The sequence below is a fragment of the Schistocerca gregaria genome, chromosome X (genome assembly GCF_023897955.1).
Source record: "Schistocerca gregaria isolate iqSchGreg1 chromosome X, iqSchGreg1.2, whole genome shotgun sequence".
NCBI lineage: Eukaryota > Metazoa > Arthropoda > Insecta > Orthoptera > Acrididae > Schistocerca > Schistocerca gregaria.
In genome coordinates, this window is record NC_064931.1 from 517,829,278 (window position 1) to 517,846,841 (window position 17,564).

A 17,564-nucleotide genomic window follows, 5' to 3' on the forward strand; every position below is an offset into this window, starting at 1 on the left:
TGGCAACGAACACATTTCACCTAAGAGAGACCAATTTGTTGGTACCGTCACTGTTGAATATTTTACCCTATTGATGCAGCTACAACATCACCTCTGCTTGCACCCCTTCAGCTCTACCAAAGTGAAGTTCTCAAAAGTGTTCTTTAAGTTTTGGAAACATGGAAATCGTATGGGGCCAAGTTGGGACTGTAAAGGGGATGATTGATGACATTGAATCCATGGCATTGGTTTGTTGCAGATGTCACAACACTCGTGTGTGGTCTGGTATTCTCATGCTAAAGGAGAGGGTGGATGAATTCTTTGAATTCGTGCTTTCAGTTAGAAACTCTATTACAGCATACTGTTTCTCACGCTTCGACATAGTCACATTATGCACCGCCATGTTACACGCTACAATTCGGAGCACTCTAGTGGCAGAGGGCTGCAAATATGTAGACATAAGAATAAAGATGTAGAATGTTGACAACGTTTGGTTTATTTAAAAAGCTTTATGATTTTGCGCCTAAAAATTGGGAGGCATTACTTTTCAGCATGCCCTCGTATATAAACAACAACTTTAAAGTACCATATAATCATGATCAACAAAACAAAGAAATATGAAAACTGTTATTTGTAAATACAGAGCAATTCTAAACTAATGATAGGTTGAAAGTCTACAAGGATTAAGTGAAAAGAAAATATTTGCTATCTCACAAATCATTCGCAAGAAGACTAACTGTGAATGACTATTCAGTGACTGCTCTGATCATGTCAGGAAAGCGTATGGGAACAACATGCAGGTAATATAAACTGACAAGTCATCGGTGAGTCCTCAGCTGCCTACCGCAATGCGAAATCTGCAGAACCTAATCCAGTCAAAACCATTTGCCTACTGACACCTAACAACTCACATTCTTAAATAAGGAGATAATTCAGACGCTTCCTTTACCAGGATACAGGTGGGCTGGCAGCTTTTCTAGGAGCTCTTTGCCGTGTGTGGGAGTAGCCATGTATGTGGATAACGGTATCCCATTTGAGTCAATTGATGCTTCAAAGTACTGCACTGAAAAGGTGTTTGAATGTTGTGCAGGTGTGGTTAAATTTGGTGGAGTTAAACCTCCAATTGTTGTTATTTGTAGATCTCCAGACTCCAATTTCACAACATTTTTGCTAAAGCAAGAAGAGATTCTTGGTTCACTTTATAGGAAATACAAAAAGTTAGTTATATGTGGTGACTCCAGTATTAATTGTATAACCGATTGTGCAAGTAAAAGGATGCTGGTAGACCTCCCTAATTCATATAATCTTATGCAAATCGTATTCTTTCCAACGAGAGTGCAAGGGAACAGTATAACAACCATAGACAACATTTTTGTTCATTCCTCGTTACTAGAAGGGTATTCTGTTAGCAAAAAAGTGAATGGCCTTTCAGATCATGATGCACAAGTTTTAACTCTAAAAGATTTTTGTGCTGCAACTCATGTTAAATATAGTTATCAACTTTTTAGGAAAGCTGATCCAGTTGCTGTAGAGACCTTTATAAACCTTATCAAGGAACAAGAGTGGCAAGATGTTTATAGTGCTGATACAGTAGACTTTTCTCATGCTCTTTGAAAGTTGCTTTCCGTTAGAACGTTCAAAACAGGGTACTAACACAAACAGGCAGTCTGGGTGGCTGACTAGAGGGATAAGAATATCCTGTAGATCAAAGTGGCAATTATATCAAAATGTTAGAAACAGTCAAAATCTAAATGCAGCAGCCCATTACACACAGTATTTTAAGGTGCTTAAAAAAGTTATTAGGAGGGCAAAAAGTATGTGGTATGCAGATAGAATAGCTAAGTCTCAGGATAAAATTAAAACCATATGGTCAGTCATAAAGGAAGTGGCTGGTCTGCAAAGACAGGTTGAGGATATAGAATCAGTGCATAGTGGGAATGTCTGTGTTACTGATATGTACAGTATTTAATAATCACTTTCTGAATATAGCAGGTGAACTAAATAGAAACCAAGTCCCAACAGTGAAATCATATAGTGCTCGTAGAAAAAAGTGGTCCGAGACTGTTACCTGAAATGCTCCTCCATGATACTGACAAGAGGGAGATTGAGTTAATAATTAAATCACTAAAGATCACGAACTCTCATGGATATGACAGGGTATCTAGCAGAATACTGAAGTATTGTTCTATGTATGTTAGCCCAATACTTAGCCCAGTACTTCCTTTAGGAGTAATCGGTTTCCTGACCGATTTAAGTACTCGGTAGTGAAGCCACTTTATAAAAAGGGAGACAGGGATAATGCTGACAATTATAGAGCTATTTCTATGCCATCGGTGTTTGCTAAAGTTATCGAGAAGGTTGTATATACAAGGTTACTGAAGCATTAAAATCACATAATTTGCTGTCAAATCTCTTTTCTCTGTGAGGTTTCGGACGGATTAAATAAAAGGCTGCGAACACTAGGTGTTTTCTTTGATTTAATGAAGGCTTTTGACTGTGTTGACCACAAAATATTATTGCAGAAGTTGGACCATTATGGAGTAAGGGGAGTAGCTTATAGTTGGTTCGTCCCTTACTTTAAGAACAGAAAGCAGAAGATAATTCTCTGAAATATTGAGAGTGGTAGGGTCGGTGCTGGGGCCACTGCTGTTTCTTATTTATATAAATGATATGCCTTCTAGTATTACAGGTGATTCAAAAATATTTGTGTTTGCTGATGACACCAGCTTGGTAGTAAAGGATCTTGTGTGTAATATTGATACTTTATCAAATGATGTAGTTCATGAAGTAAGTTCGTGGCTTGTGAAAAATAATTTGATGCTAAATCACAGTAAGACTCAGTTTTTACAGTTTATAACTCACAATTCAACAAGAATTGATATTTTGATCAGACAGAATGTGCATATTATAAGCGAGATGGAGCAGTTCAAGTTCCTAGGCGTTCGGATAGATAGTAAGCTGTTGTGGAAAGCCTATGTTCAGGATCTTGAAATAAGTGACATTTCAACACAAAAAGTAGTCTACTTCGCATATTTTCATACACTTATGTCATATGGTATTATTTTTTGGGGTAATTTTTCTGATTCGAAAAGGGTATTTTTGGCTCAAAAATGGGCTGTTTGAGCTATATGTGGTGTAAGTTCAAGAACCTCTTGTAGACCCCTATTCAATAGTCTGGGAATTCTGACATTGCTCTCACAGTATATATTTTATTTAATGTTATTTGTTAGCAATATTAGCTTATTCCCAAGAGTTAGCAGCTATCTCACAGTTAATACTAGGCACAAATCAAATCTGCATGTGGAATGCACTTCCTTGACTGTTGTAAATGCACTATCTGCTGCATCAATTTTCAATAAGCTACCGCAAGAACTCAAAAATCTTACCAGTAGCCCAAACGCTTTTAAGTCTAAACTGAAGAGTTTTCTCATGGCTCCCTCGTTCTATTCTGTCGAGGAGCTCCTGGAAGAGCTGGAAAATTAAGCAAGTTCCAGTGTTACATTGTTGATTTTCTTTATTTAAACTTACGAATTGTCACCTGAATATGTTTCTTGTATTTCATTTTATCTGTTTCTACTATTGTGATACAATATCATGTATTGACTCTTTCCATGACCATGGAGATTTCTCCTTAATTTGGTCTCACAGAGCAATAAATAAATAAATAAAATTACTTCTGCACTGTTCTAGAAAAAACTGTCCTAACTCCACCTATTATCACCTCTGTCTGACGCAGTTCCGCTATCACAGGGGACAGGAAAATATTTTAACAAAGCAGAGCTGCATAACTTCTCACAATAAAAGCAGAGACCACTGTCTTATGACTGTCCCCTCTCTCCCTTTCCTTCTTGGATGATGTTGGTCAGAAAAAGGCAATTTATTTTGCACCATTAATACTCATCTCATGGTTTGTCATTCAAGCTTTTTAGCTAGTGACTAGGACCGCACATCACACCAGCCACAGTTGTCGGATAACTTGTGGTGGCTGTCTGTATGGCGCCTTACCACGACTAGACGTAGGTGGTAAACTGTCTACCTGTGGCTACAAGACGAGATGCTCGCACCTGACTCCTCACGGCCTATCTTTTGAAAGTACTCACACTCAGTGTTCCTTCCTCTCACGCCTAACCGCTCTCCTCAGTCTTGTCGTCGATCTGGCAGCAATGATGCTGCACCTTGGCTGCAGATTTCATCTCCAACATGTGACAATGTTACTTTCCTTACATCCTTAGATTACGCTATCAACTTTACACTATCAATTTTTTATATGACTTTACAAAAAGTATCATTAACTCTCATAAATTAGCTCCCCCCTTTTTTATTTAACTTAATTCTACTATAAGATAAAGGTCATGGTTTCCTCATCTTCATGACAATGGATAGTAAGAGTGAGAAGACAGGAAAGTAACAACTAAGGTAACTCTTCTGCAAACGAAATAAGTTCTGGGGAAAGAACAGAACGTAAGAAGAAAATTAGAGATCAGCATGTGGATAGTTTAACGAAATAGTAGTAGATTCTCTCTTAAATCTCTTGATATGGGCAAGTCTTGAGGTCCAGATTGTATGCTGATTAGGTTTCTTTCAGATTAGTCTGATACAATAGCTCCCTACTCAGCAATTATATACAAAAGCTCCCTCACCGATAGATCTGTACCTACAGATTGGAAAATTGCGCAGGTCGCACCACTGTTTAAGGAGGATAGGAGGAGTAATCCATCAAACTACAGACCTGTATCATTGACGTCGGTTTGCAGTAGGGTTTTGGAGCATATACTGTATTCAAACATTATGAATCACCTCGAAAGGAACGATCTATTGATACGTAATCAGCATGGTTTCAGAAAACATCGTTCTTGTGCAACACAGCTAGCTCTTTATTCGCACAAAGTTATGGCCGCTATCAACAGGGGATCTCAGGTTGATTCCATATTTCTAGATTTCCGGAAAGCTTTTGACACCGTTCCTCACAAGTGACTTCTAATCAAGCTGCAGGCCTATGGGGTATCATCTCAGTTGTGCAACTGGATTCGTGATTTCCTGTCAGGAAGGTCACAGTTCGTAGTAATAGACGGCAAATCATCGAGTAAAACTGAAGTGATATCAGGTGTTCCCCAGTGAAGCATCATGGGACCTCTGCTGTTCCTGATCTATATAAATGACCTGTTTGACAATCTGAGCAGTTCTCTTAGGTTGTTCACAGTTGATGCTGTAATTTATCGTCTAGTAAGGTCAACCGAAGACCAGTATCAGTTGCAAAGCGATTTAGAAAAGATTGCTGTATGGTGTGGCAGGTGGCAGTTGACGCTAAATAACAAAAAGTGTGAGGTGATCCATATGAGTTCCAAAGGAAATCTGTTGGAATTCGATTACTTGATAAATAGTACAATTCTCAAGGCTGTCAATTCAACTAAGTACCTGGGTGTTAAAATTATAAACAACTTCAGTTGGAAAGGCCACATAGATAATACTGTGGGGAAGGTGAGCCAAATGTTGCATTTCATTGGCAGGACACTTAGAAGATGCAACAAGTCCACTAAAGAGACAGCTTACACTACACTCATTCGTCCTCTGTTAGAATATTGCTGCGCGGTGTGGGATCCTTACCAGGTGGGACTGACAGAGGACATCGAAAGGGTGCAAAAAAGGGCTGCTCGTTTTGTATTATCACGTAACAGGGGAGAGAGTGTGGCAGATATGAATCATGAGTTGGGATGGAAGTCATTAAAGCAAAGACATTTTTCGTCATGGCGAGATCTATTTACGAAATTGCAGTTACCAACTTTCTCTTCCGAATGAGAAAATATTTTGTTGAGCCCAACCTACATAGGTAGGAATGATCATCAAAATAAAATAAGAGAAATCAGAGCTCGAACAGATAGGTTTAGGTGTTCGTTTTTCTCGCGCGCTGTTCAGGTGTGGAATGGTAGAGAGATAGTATGATTGTGGTTCGATGAACCCTTTGCCAAGCACTTAAATGGGAATTGCAGAGTAGTCATGTAGATGTAGATGTAGATGTAGATGTAGATGTAGATGTAGATGTTATGTGTGTGATAATTTGAGGTCAGTAAGTAATACATGTCATCAAATGACAGAGACACCTGATCCTGAATGGGGGCTAAATTCTCTAAGAAGAGGTAAATTTGGGGAGAGGTCTATGACAGGAAGAATGATTTAATGGGGTTGGTATCTGTTACCTTGATGGCTGCGAAGTGTTGCTGTAGATGTTTCTCATAAAACTCCCAGTCCTTGGCTGCTTTGTTGTAGGCCTGTGAATTTTTAAGCAATGTTACCAGGTCTATTAACACTCTCTCCAACAGGGCCATGTGTTCCTGCAGCTGTCACAGGAAACTCTGAAGGACAGCCTCCAAGGCTGCCTCTGTCAACATTGTTAGTTAAGTGACAACACATGTGAATAACGAACCTTATGAGCTGCCACTTGTCTTGAAACACATACAACTATGTCTACCAATAATTATACAGTCACTGTAATTCTGACACTATGAACACATTCAATACACTGTCCTTCACATAGCCAATGTAGAATCAATAAGACATACAGTCATTCCATAAACAGAGTGAAGTTAACATGAGCATAAACCATTGTAGAATGAAAGAGAAGCTCCCACTCCAGGATTATACAGATTGACATGTGACACATTTCCTAGTAGTGGTGCTGGGTGGCGGCTGTGCGAGTTGCTCTTGATGAATGGCTGTCAGTGCTGTCTGAATGTGTCACTTCCTGGTGGTTGAGCTTAGGCACCATGTGCTGGCATGTGCTAGTCGAATTGAAACATGATGGGCTGGTGCCTCGCAACGGTGCCCATAGGATAGCTGGAAGACAAATGGTGACTTGTAAGTAGATATAAAAACTTTTCAGCTCTGACCATGTTAAAAACCTGCATAATACTGACTCTTAAATCATTTTCTTGAAAGAAAAACACGTGAATGCACTTTATTTTTTCCATTCCCAGAGAGCTAGGAGATGGGTGGAGTATTAAATGTTCAGACTGAATCTCCTTTTTCCCACTATGTTAAATTAAGTTTTTGTTACAAATACTAGATGCAAACTGTAAATTCATCTTATTTTTCATCAGTGTTAAATATATCTTCATATAAAAACTTTGTTTCCCTCCTCATTTTTAGTTACTGTAATTATTTCTATGTAACAAAAATTTATAATGTTTCCCTACCTTAACAATGTATGTTATTTTTGAATTTTCTGTATAAATAATATCTGTGTAAGTCACTAATAATGTTTATATGTATTTCTGACGTTCAGTTGTCACCTGAAGATGGCCTAAAATGCCAAAAGCCAGTTCATGAATAAATAAGCATAATTTTACAGAACATTATGAAGTAATCCCTTTTTAATATTATTATCAAGGCATGTTGAGCCAATTTTACCACCTTACATCACTCATTATGATTATTTGTATGAAGCTTAGCATTTATCATAGTGAAGGTAGAATTTATTGCGTCAATCTGTCCATTTTCTCTAGGGAGTACACATGTTATTAAAATGTGTTCAATTCCTTTCGTAATACATTACTCCTTGAAAGCCTTTGAAGTATAGCAAGTCCATCTATTGGCAATTATTTCTACTGGATTCCCAAAATTAGTTTTTGTGTAATTCTGTCTTACTACTTGCTTCTGCTGATTTTGTACTCTTTACAGGATAAATCCAGATAAACTTGGTAAATGCATTGATAATATGTAGAATATAGTTTTATACTTTGTGAATTGGTGGAAGTGGTCCACTATGATCCACGTGATAAGCACATAATGGCTCATTTTCATTGAATAAGAGATGAAGGAAACCTTCCTTCTTTCCTGATTTCTTATTCACATTTAAATATTTTACACAAATGGAGATAACTCTTTTCACCTTCTCAGTCAAATCTAGTATATAATAATCTTGTTTTACTTCCTATCCATTTCAATTAACTACATAGTATAATTTCTCATGCACAAGCTTGATGATTTCATGTTGCATAATGTGTGGAACCACGAAATTCTCTCTCTTATCTTAGAACTTAAAAAGAATTTCATCCCTCATTAAAAAGTCTTCCTAAAGCCATTCTTTGAGAATGCTTTTGATCACTGCCAAACCATCATCCTTCTCTTCAGCCTTTCTGATTCTAGCTGTTAAACCATCTGCAAAACCAAGCAGTATATTTACACATGACTTAAGGCATCTGAATATTTCACCCTAGATCAGTTCTTGACAGTGTAGGAATGTTCTTCCAAGACTATTTTGCTATACTTGGTGAGAAGTCTTTCTTATACTTAGCTTTTTGGAATGCAACACAGTCTATTACAATTTTAAAACATATTCCTAACAAATACAATAGGAGTTCCTTTAAGGCATTAAGAGCAGCTAAAACTTCAAACTCATTACTATTGTATTTTTTCTCTTGAAGTGTTGTCTTTTTCCTCATATATGAGATTGGATGCAACTTGTCTTCATCTAGAGATTTTTGTAATAACATGGTTCCAAAATATTGTTTGCTTGAGTCTGAGTGTAATTCAGTTTTGCATTTTAGGCTGTAGAGCTGTTAAATTGGATATGATGAAAGGATATCTTTCAGCGTCTTGCTCTGCTCTCCTCTTCTTCAGATCTATATTCTTGATGATTCCTCAGTATATCACTCAGAGGTTTGGCAGCTGTAGAGTAATTTGAGATATACTTCCTGACCTAGGAAACTTTGTATTGCTATAACATTTGGTTCTGGAAAGTTTTTAACAGATGTCATATTTTCATAAGTATGTCAGAGTGGTCCACACTGTATAACATAGCCAAGAAATTCAATAGTTTTTTTCAAGAAATGACTTTTGCAAAATTAATTTCCAAAACTTATTCTGCTGCAGTTTTTAATATAAGCCATGTTGTAGTTTCTCATCATCACTCTCTGTTGGTATTATAATATTGTCCATATAAATAAATAAATGTCCCAAAAACAGAGGTTATAATGTACTGGATCACTGCAGGTGACTTTGATAATCGAAATGCAGCTTTCCTGAACTGGAGCTGCTATGAGAGTGTCTCAAATCAGGTATATTTTTGGCTTTCCTCTTCAGCATCAATATTATTCAGATATAGTGTGCAAAACACCCAGGCATTTTGTGGTTTATCTAAAAGATCTTCCATGAAAAACAATTGGTAACAATCTTTTACTGTGATTTTGGATGATCTTCCGTAGTCTTTGAGGATGCAGTACTCTCCATTTCTCTTTGCTACAACTACAGCCTAACTAGCATATGCAGATGAAATTGGTTCCATTATTCCTTGATCAAGCCACATCTGAACTTGGTTTTTCAACACTCTCATTCCCTTCTGGTGACAATAATGTGTGTACATTACATGTTGACTTGTATTTAGCCACTAAATCTTAAGTATATTCCTTTGTTTCATCACTAATAGAACTTTCAATATCTACTTTTGCTTTTTCTGCTATATAAATAGACATAAGATGAGCTTCCCATTTGGCTTCCTAATCGTAACTCTGTCCTTGTTTGTTGAAACTTCACTTTGGTCTAAAAGACAATTCTTAGCTGCCATTTCTAAGTTCGTAGTGTCTGTAGAAACCACAAAAATGTCTATTTCAGTTTTCATGTCATCAATCACAACAATGCCTGTAAAATACCCTTGTGGAGAGACAAAGTTTTTCGCAAATCCTATAAGACTTCATCTGTACCTTGCAAACTTGGAGAATTCATAATCTAATAACATTTAGTCATAATAAATTAAGTTGACTGCCACAGTCAGTTAGTTACTTCACCTCTTGGTTAGTCATTTGTACATTTTTAAATTTAAAGTTCTTAACACTCATCTTAACTGTGTTTGCATTCATTGTCACATTTTGACTACTATTCTGCTTTGTACATTTGGACGAGACATGGTCAGACTTACTGCAACTAGAACATCTCTTTCTCTTGAATAAAAACTTCTACAGTGTCCAGCCACATCAAGCAGTTAAAACTAAACAAACTGTTGACCAAGCACTCTTTGGCCATTCTCAAGTAACATGACTTCCAGTGGGCTGCTGGTACGCCCTTGTATACACCAGCTGCTGGCTGTAATGTCAGTGGCACTCATGACATTGCCAATTATAGTATATATCTACATTGATATAGATACTCTGAAAATCACACTTCAGTGCCTGGCAGAAGGTTCATCGAACAAACTTCACAATAATTCTCTATCATTCCAGGCTCAAGCAGTGCTCGGAAAAACAAACACCTATACCTTTCTGTGTGAGCTCTGAATTCACTTATTTTATTATGATGATCATTTTTTCCTATGTAATTCAGCGTCAAAAAAATATTTTCACATTCAGAGGAGAAAGTTGGCGATTGAAATTTTGTGAGAAGATTCTGCTGCCTTTGTTTTAATGATGTCCATCCTAAATCGTGTATCATGTCAGTGATAGTCTCTCCCATATTTCTCGATAATACAAAATATGCTGTTCTTTCATGTACTTTCTTGATATATTCCATTAATCCTGACTGGTAAGGATCCTGCACTATGCAGCAGTACTCCAAAAGAGGATGGACAGGTATAGTGTAGGCAGTCTCTTTAGAAAAATCTGTTGATTCTTCTAAGTGTTCTGCCAATAAAACACAGTCTTCAGTTCACCTTACCCACAACATTTTTTGTGTGTTCTTTCCTGTTTAAGTTGCTTGTAATTGTAACTCTTAGGCATTTAGTTCAGTTTACAGCCTTTAGATTTGACTGATTTATAGTGTAACTGAAGTTTAACAGATTTCTTTTAGTACTAATGTGGATGACACTTTTCATTGTTTAGGACCAATTGCCAATTTTCACACTATACAGATATATTTTCTAAATCATTTTGCAACTTGTTTTGATCTTCTGATGACTTTACTAGATGATGAATGACAGCATCATCTGCAATCAACCAACGATGGCTGCTCATATTCACTCCTAAATCATTTATATAGATAAGCAACAGCAAAGGGATGAGAACACTACCTTGGGGAATGGCAGAAATCACTGTTGATTTGCTCAATGACTTTCCATCACTGACTTGACTTTCAATATGCTCACTCGAACCTTGTGATCACTGGATCCCATGCTTATTGCTATTTTTTGTTTCAAGGGCTTCTTTAATTGCAGAGTCCCAGAAGCAGTTAGCGCAAACCACAACAGAGGATTCATCAGATATGATCAGATATGACCCCAAGTGTTCTTAGACATACTACATCTTTAACTGGTCTCAGAAATTTACAGATTTTTGTCAGAGGCCTGAGTATCAATTTGATCTTGTGCCTTTTCAGCAGGCACCTTATTTTGCTCAACACAGAGTAACAGAATGGCAAGAAAAACAAGTTTCTCTTCCTGCCGCTTGTCAGTGGTCTTATTGTGATTCTTGGTTTTGATCACTTCATTTATTTGCTGAAGATTGTAGTCATAGTTCCTGAAAACCCTGCATAGGTGGCACAGCTAATGGGGCATGTTATCTGCCCCTGATATCATTCATTCATCATGCACCAATGTTTGTAACACAGTGCGGTTTTGTGCTGGAGAGCTTCTGTGAAGTTTGGAAGGTAGGAGACAAGGTACTGGTGGAATTTAATCTGTGAGGATGGGGCGTGAGTTGTGCTTGGGTAGTTCACTTGGTAGAGCACTTACCCGTGAAATTCAAAGGTCCCGAGTTCAAGTCTCGATCCAGCATACAGTTTTAATCTGCCAGGAAGTTTCAAAAAGAAATATCACTGATGTAGTAGGGTGGTGTCTGAGGAACATAGTGGGATTGTGTTCACTCGAACCTTGCAGGGAAAAACTCTGCTGATAGCTTATATATTAGCAGTCTTAACCAGTATGAAGCACAAAATCTTCTTTGAATATTAACCAGTAATGTTAACTGCATGTGTACCATCATGAGTAAATAACAGCTATTGATATGAACCGTTCATTATTTCTCACTAGAAGGCAGCCATGCTACAAGTTGTTGGAAAATATTTATTTAAAACCTTAGGAGGAGGTGGGATAAAGTGAACAGCTTATTTACCTGCATGAAGAGGGTTATTGGTATCTACTCAACATCAAAAATCAGACAGTGGAAACTCCAGACAGGAAGACCAACAATATAAGGGAATGGACAGACTGATACTCACCCTGAAGATGACTCATTGGGTTGCAGACAGGCACAAACAAAAGATTGTTACATGTTATAGCTTTGGGCCAAAGCCTTATTCAGCATAGAAAACACACATACTTCATACATTTATGTCATGAAACACACACAAACACACACATACACACACACACACATGCTCACAATCAATCACCCTTCATGCACACGTTGTGTGTGTGTGTGTGTGTGTGTGTGTGTGTGTGTGTGTGTGTTTTCTTTGCTGAAGAAGGCTTTGGCCAAAAGCTGTAATGTATAATAGTGTTTTTGTTGTGCCTGTCTGCAACTCAGTGGGTCATCCTTATGGTAAGTAACAATCTATTCTTTTCCTAATATTGTTAAACAGCAAAATATCGACAGTTATATATGAGACATGAAGATGTTGCATTAGCCTTGAGTGATATTTAATATTATTTAATTAACACTGAAAGTAGTTATGCATTTTTTGTGATGTTAACTACATTGTATTTGTGGACTTCCAGAATGGCTTAAAATCACCTTTTCAGGTTATTAACACCTATTTCACCAACTCACAATAAATCACAAACTAATGCATTACCGAAAATTATCAGTAGTATAAACAGGAAACAGTAAGATTCACACAGCAAATACAGGTGTGGGGTTGTCATGAAGGTACTTTGTGTCACAGTTTTTCACAGCCTTGTTATCTCTAGGTGACTCAAACTTTTTTAGCTAATGGAAGGAATCATTGGTTACAAATAACCAAGTGCTGCATAAAGAGGTCAGAAATGACAGCCTAATAAAGATATTACAACAGAAGAATAGTTTGTAGGAGAGAGCATTAGAGTAGCTTTTAGAGCGCCAAGAAAATTTGTGAACCAGGTTAAAGAATACTCACAAAATACTAATATGTAATTAGCTTCACTGTAAATTTAACCTATATTTGCACTCTGGAAGCCAAGTAGTGGTTTGAAACATTTAAATTTACCATTTTCCACTTTTCCATTCACAACCTAGAAAGTTTTTCTGAACTGACAAGCAATATTCAAGAACTGGTCAAACAAGGGTTTTGTAAGCATATTAAAATGAATGAATTTCTATTAATTTTCCAACTGAGCTACACTATTTATTTACTAACACAGTGTAGTAATCCAGCATATGATCACTTCCCCAATCTGAACAGTGTCTTTCATGAAAATCATATTAAGAGACCATCGAAAATGCAATTCTGCATTCACATTTGATCAGCAAGCAATGTAATAATGATTTTGCATAAAACTTTCTTGTAGTTATACCTTAATGTCAAGCGCCCTGTACTATTTCACACACATTTAATCAATATTTATTTCATTTATTCATTTCATGTTCTGGTGACTCATTTTGTAAATACATCACAGGATATGGAACATTCCAGTTTTACTAACTAGTTGTGGTTACATTCTATGGTATTATGTAAGTTGTACTGATCATTTTCATATAAAGTATCTACAACTTAGGTACTACTGCAGAAATATAAATTTTGCAGATAAATAAATATTACAGGAAAAGTAAAAATTATAGAAAAATAATAGTCATCTAATTGGAGAATTTGCCCTTGTCTGTAGTAAACTATTCAAAACAGAACATGATGACACAGTATTCCAGATTATCCAAATGAATAAAAACTGTGCAACAAAGCCCTGTGTACTTAGCCCAAGTAGAGAGATATTGAGAATATTTTTCATGTGTTCATTCAGTCTACTGAGCATCAGCCTGCCACTTCTTGGTATTTTGCCCCATGACCAGTAAATCTCACCCGTAGGACAGAGTCCATGTGGTTGAGATTGGTGAAGACTTTAGACTAAGTATGCAGTCCACCAGTGCAAAAGCCACATTAGGAGTCTCAACAAAAATTGTGGCAACCAACAGCCCTTGAATCAGCATCATTCTTCCATTCATCTACAGCGAAGCAGAAAAGTTGTGTACATCTTCTTTTAAAAGATTACAAAGACCACGAGAAGAATTTCAACTGACCTTGAGTTTTGTCAAGTTGACACTTAATTTACATTATTGTCTAAGATGTATCAACATAACAAAAATGAGATCTTACTGATATTGCTGTTATCTCTTTACTAGGCTGATGAATGCTTTCTTGACTCTTTTATCACTTTTTGGAAATTGTATTTTTTATAATATAGCACATCCTTGACAAATATTATCCTTTTGTGTAATTTATTCCTTATAAATAGGCGTTGTTTGTATATTTGATCAATAATTTTTCATTTCAGTACCACCTTCCATGATAGAGCCAGAAGATGGTGTACTTGAAGTAAACGAAGGTGATTCCTTGGTAATTACATGCCCAGCTATTGATGCAAGTCCTCCGCCAAAGATTCAGTGGTTGAAAGTGAGTTTTGTGCATTAATGTTTGTATTCATAGAAATTCCTAACCTCCCCACTAGTAGTTGTCTACAGTAAAGCAACCATATTTATTTCTGTATGTATAAAGCCAAACAACTTCTATTGTAAAGAAGAAGAAAATAATTTTGAACAGTTGAAATATTTGTGAATTAGATTTAGAACAACTAGATTCTGCATTGGAGTTACTAGTCACTGTAAGAAATAAGTAGCTGTCTGTGTACTGTGAGGTGGAATGCAAGTATGTAAGCTAAGGTAAATTGCTCTGGAAGGAAGGTTCATTTCCTCACACAGTTTACTTCACAGTGAGAGATTCAGTGTAGGCTATATTGACTGTCAGCCTGCACTTAAAAGTACAATAACAAATACTTCATTTTCTGTTACCTAAGTACTTTTCTGTGATGCAGTCTAGTTAGTGTTCTTAAGAATTCTCACAGTTTGTATTTATTGCAGACATTGTAATTTTTGTTCTGTTGCTTGAGGTCTATGTGTATTGTTTCTCATCTTAAGTAATTAATATTTCCTTATGTTACCTGTCAGATAAACTAACATTTTAATTTACCTTAATTGCAATGCTGCTTTCAAAATGTCTAAGCATTATTATCTATATTTTACAAATTATTAGCCTGTTTTGAGAAAATAATTTGTCAGGGTTTTATGTATTAACATTGGTATGTCTACATTTACATATTCATACATACATGCCTCTGTAATGCACCATATGGTGCTTGGTAGAGGGTACCTTGTATCATAATAATTTTTCCCTTTCCTGTTCTGCTCACAAGTGGAACAAAGGAAAAATTACTGCCTCCATACAATCCCTAATTTCTGTTACCTTGTCTTCATTGTTGTTAAGCAAAATGTACATTGACAGCACCAGAACCATTTTGCAGTCAGCCTGAAGCGCTACTTCTCTAAATTTTCTGAATAGTCTTTCATGAAGAGAGTGTTGACTTCCCCACTGGTCCTCTCATTTAACTTCATAGAGAATTTCTGTAATCCTTGCACACTGACGGAATTACTGGTAACAAACTGAACAGCCTGACTCTAAATTTCCTTGATGTCTTCCTTTAATCTTAACTGGTGGGCATTACAAACACTCAAACAGTACTCATGAATAAGTCACACTAGTATGACAGAATGATATTTTCACTCTGCAAAAGAGTGTGTGCTGATATGAAACTTCCTGGCAGATTAAAACTGTGTGCCGCACCAAGACTCGAACTCAGGACCTTTGCCTTTTGCAGGCAAATGCTCTACCATCTGAGCTACCCAAGCACGACTCACACTCCATCCTCACAGCTTTACCTCTGCCAGTACCTTGTCTCCTATAGATAAACTAAACTTTTTTAGAATTCTCACAATAAACCAAAGTTGATCATTTGCCTTCTCTACTAACTATCTTACATGCTTATTTCTTTTCCTATCACATCACAGCATCACACCTAGAGACTGTAATCATCATGACTCTGTCAAGAATCACACTACTAATACTGTAGTCAAACATTTGAGGATTGTTTTTCTGACTCATCTTCATTCAGTTACATATTTCTACATTTAGAGCAAGTTACCATTCATCACATCAAATTGAATTTCCGTCTAAATCATCTTGTATCCTTCTGCAGTTACTCAGTGATGACATTTTCCCATATACTACAGTATCATTAGCATACAGTCTCAGATTTCTGCTCACATTTATCCATCAGACCATTTATGTGTGTGGAGAACAAGAGCAGCCCTATCATACGACCCTGGCGCCCTCCTGACAATACTCTTGTCTCTGATAAACTCTGGTCATCCACAACAACATACTGAGAAGTCTTCAAGCTACTCACATATCTGATAACCTATTCTTGTTTTGTACATTCATTAACAGTCTGCAGTGAAGCACTATATCAGATGCTTTCCAAAAATGTAAAGCTGTACCTTCTAATTCCACAGATAATACTTTCCAGAATGACAGCTTCATTTGCTTGATAGTAAGGTTGTATTAGACAAAGACCTCCCAATATTTACCCCATTGTCTTTTCTTTCTTGCAAGGTAGATCAGTCTTCTTACTTACTTCCTCTGCATTTCTAGAGTGTTGTTGCACAAAGGTAGAATCTGTATGTGCACTTGTTGGTGATTGGTTAGTTTCTAAATTTGAAGTCATAAACGCAGATGTTATTGCATCTACTATTTTCTCAAAATCTTCTCGGTTCCTTATTGAAGTTCTGACTTCTAATAAGTCCAATATCAGTCCCAGTCTGTTTTCCTAGGATTCCTATATACCATGGGATGTTTAACACCCACTTCAACCTCAAACTTAATATACATGTGGTCAGATAAGTATGGCTACAGCACCATGCCCTATTGTGTGACATAACTAACCATAGAGTGGACCCAAAAATTATGTCAGTAACTTCTTCTCCTCTTCTGTTCGTAAAGGTAGGTTTTCTAGCCCTCTTTAATATTTCCAAATTACTCTCCAATAGATTTTCAAGTAGGTACTCATTTCTGCTGTTCATCTTGCTGCTTCCTCACACAAGGTTGTTGGCACTGACATCACAACCAACCAACAGTTATTCATTCTTTAGTGAGCAGCTATCAGTCTACTCAATTCCTGGGAAGTAGGAGTACTGTCTTCATAAGAAAGGGAAGCTAAGACCAATACGATTTTCCTCACACTTCCTTCCTCACGTTGTTTCATCTTGATGGGTGCTAAGTCCCTGGAACGGAAGTCCACCATAGGCATGAATGAAACTCCATTCTTAACAGAAATGCATGTTCAGTGTTCTTTAGATTTCTAGCATAAATTAACTTACCTCCATTTCCTCCAAGGCCTGAAATGTACCCTTTGTGTAGAGAGGGTTTCTGGATCAGGGCGACATCCATCTCCTGTCCTCCCAGAAAATGACTCAGTGTGGCAGTTACCCCTTTATCGTGTTGCAGGTTTACCTGCAACATTTGCAGCCTCCATCTTGTTGCCACTGTTGCTTTTGATGTTTTTGATTATCCTACAAGATCCTTAAGTGCAATTTTAGGTCCTGTTCTCAGCATTGCTGTCAGGGTTTTTTTGCTGACTTCCAACA

General features: G+C 37.0%; 1 protein-coding gene across 1 annotated transcript in view; it reads left to right on the forward strand.

The window, feature by feature from the left end:
* The window catches only part of LOC126298209 (hemicentin-1-like), a 748,827-nt gene that overhangs the window by 425,145 nt on the left and 306,118 nt on the right, over positions 1-17,564 (forward strand). The window contains exon 30 of the mRNA XM_049989513.1: positions 14,363-14,481. Within this exon, the coding sequence (XP_049845470.1) occupies positions 14,363-14,481 (119 nt within the window). The remainder of the gene's footprint in view (positions 1-14,362; positions 14,482-17,564) is intronic.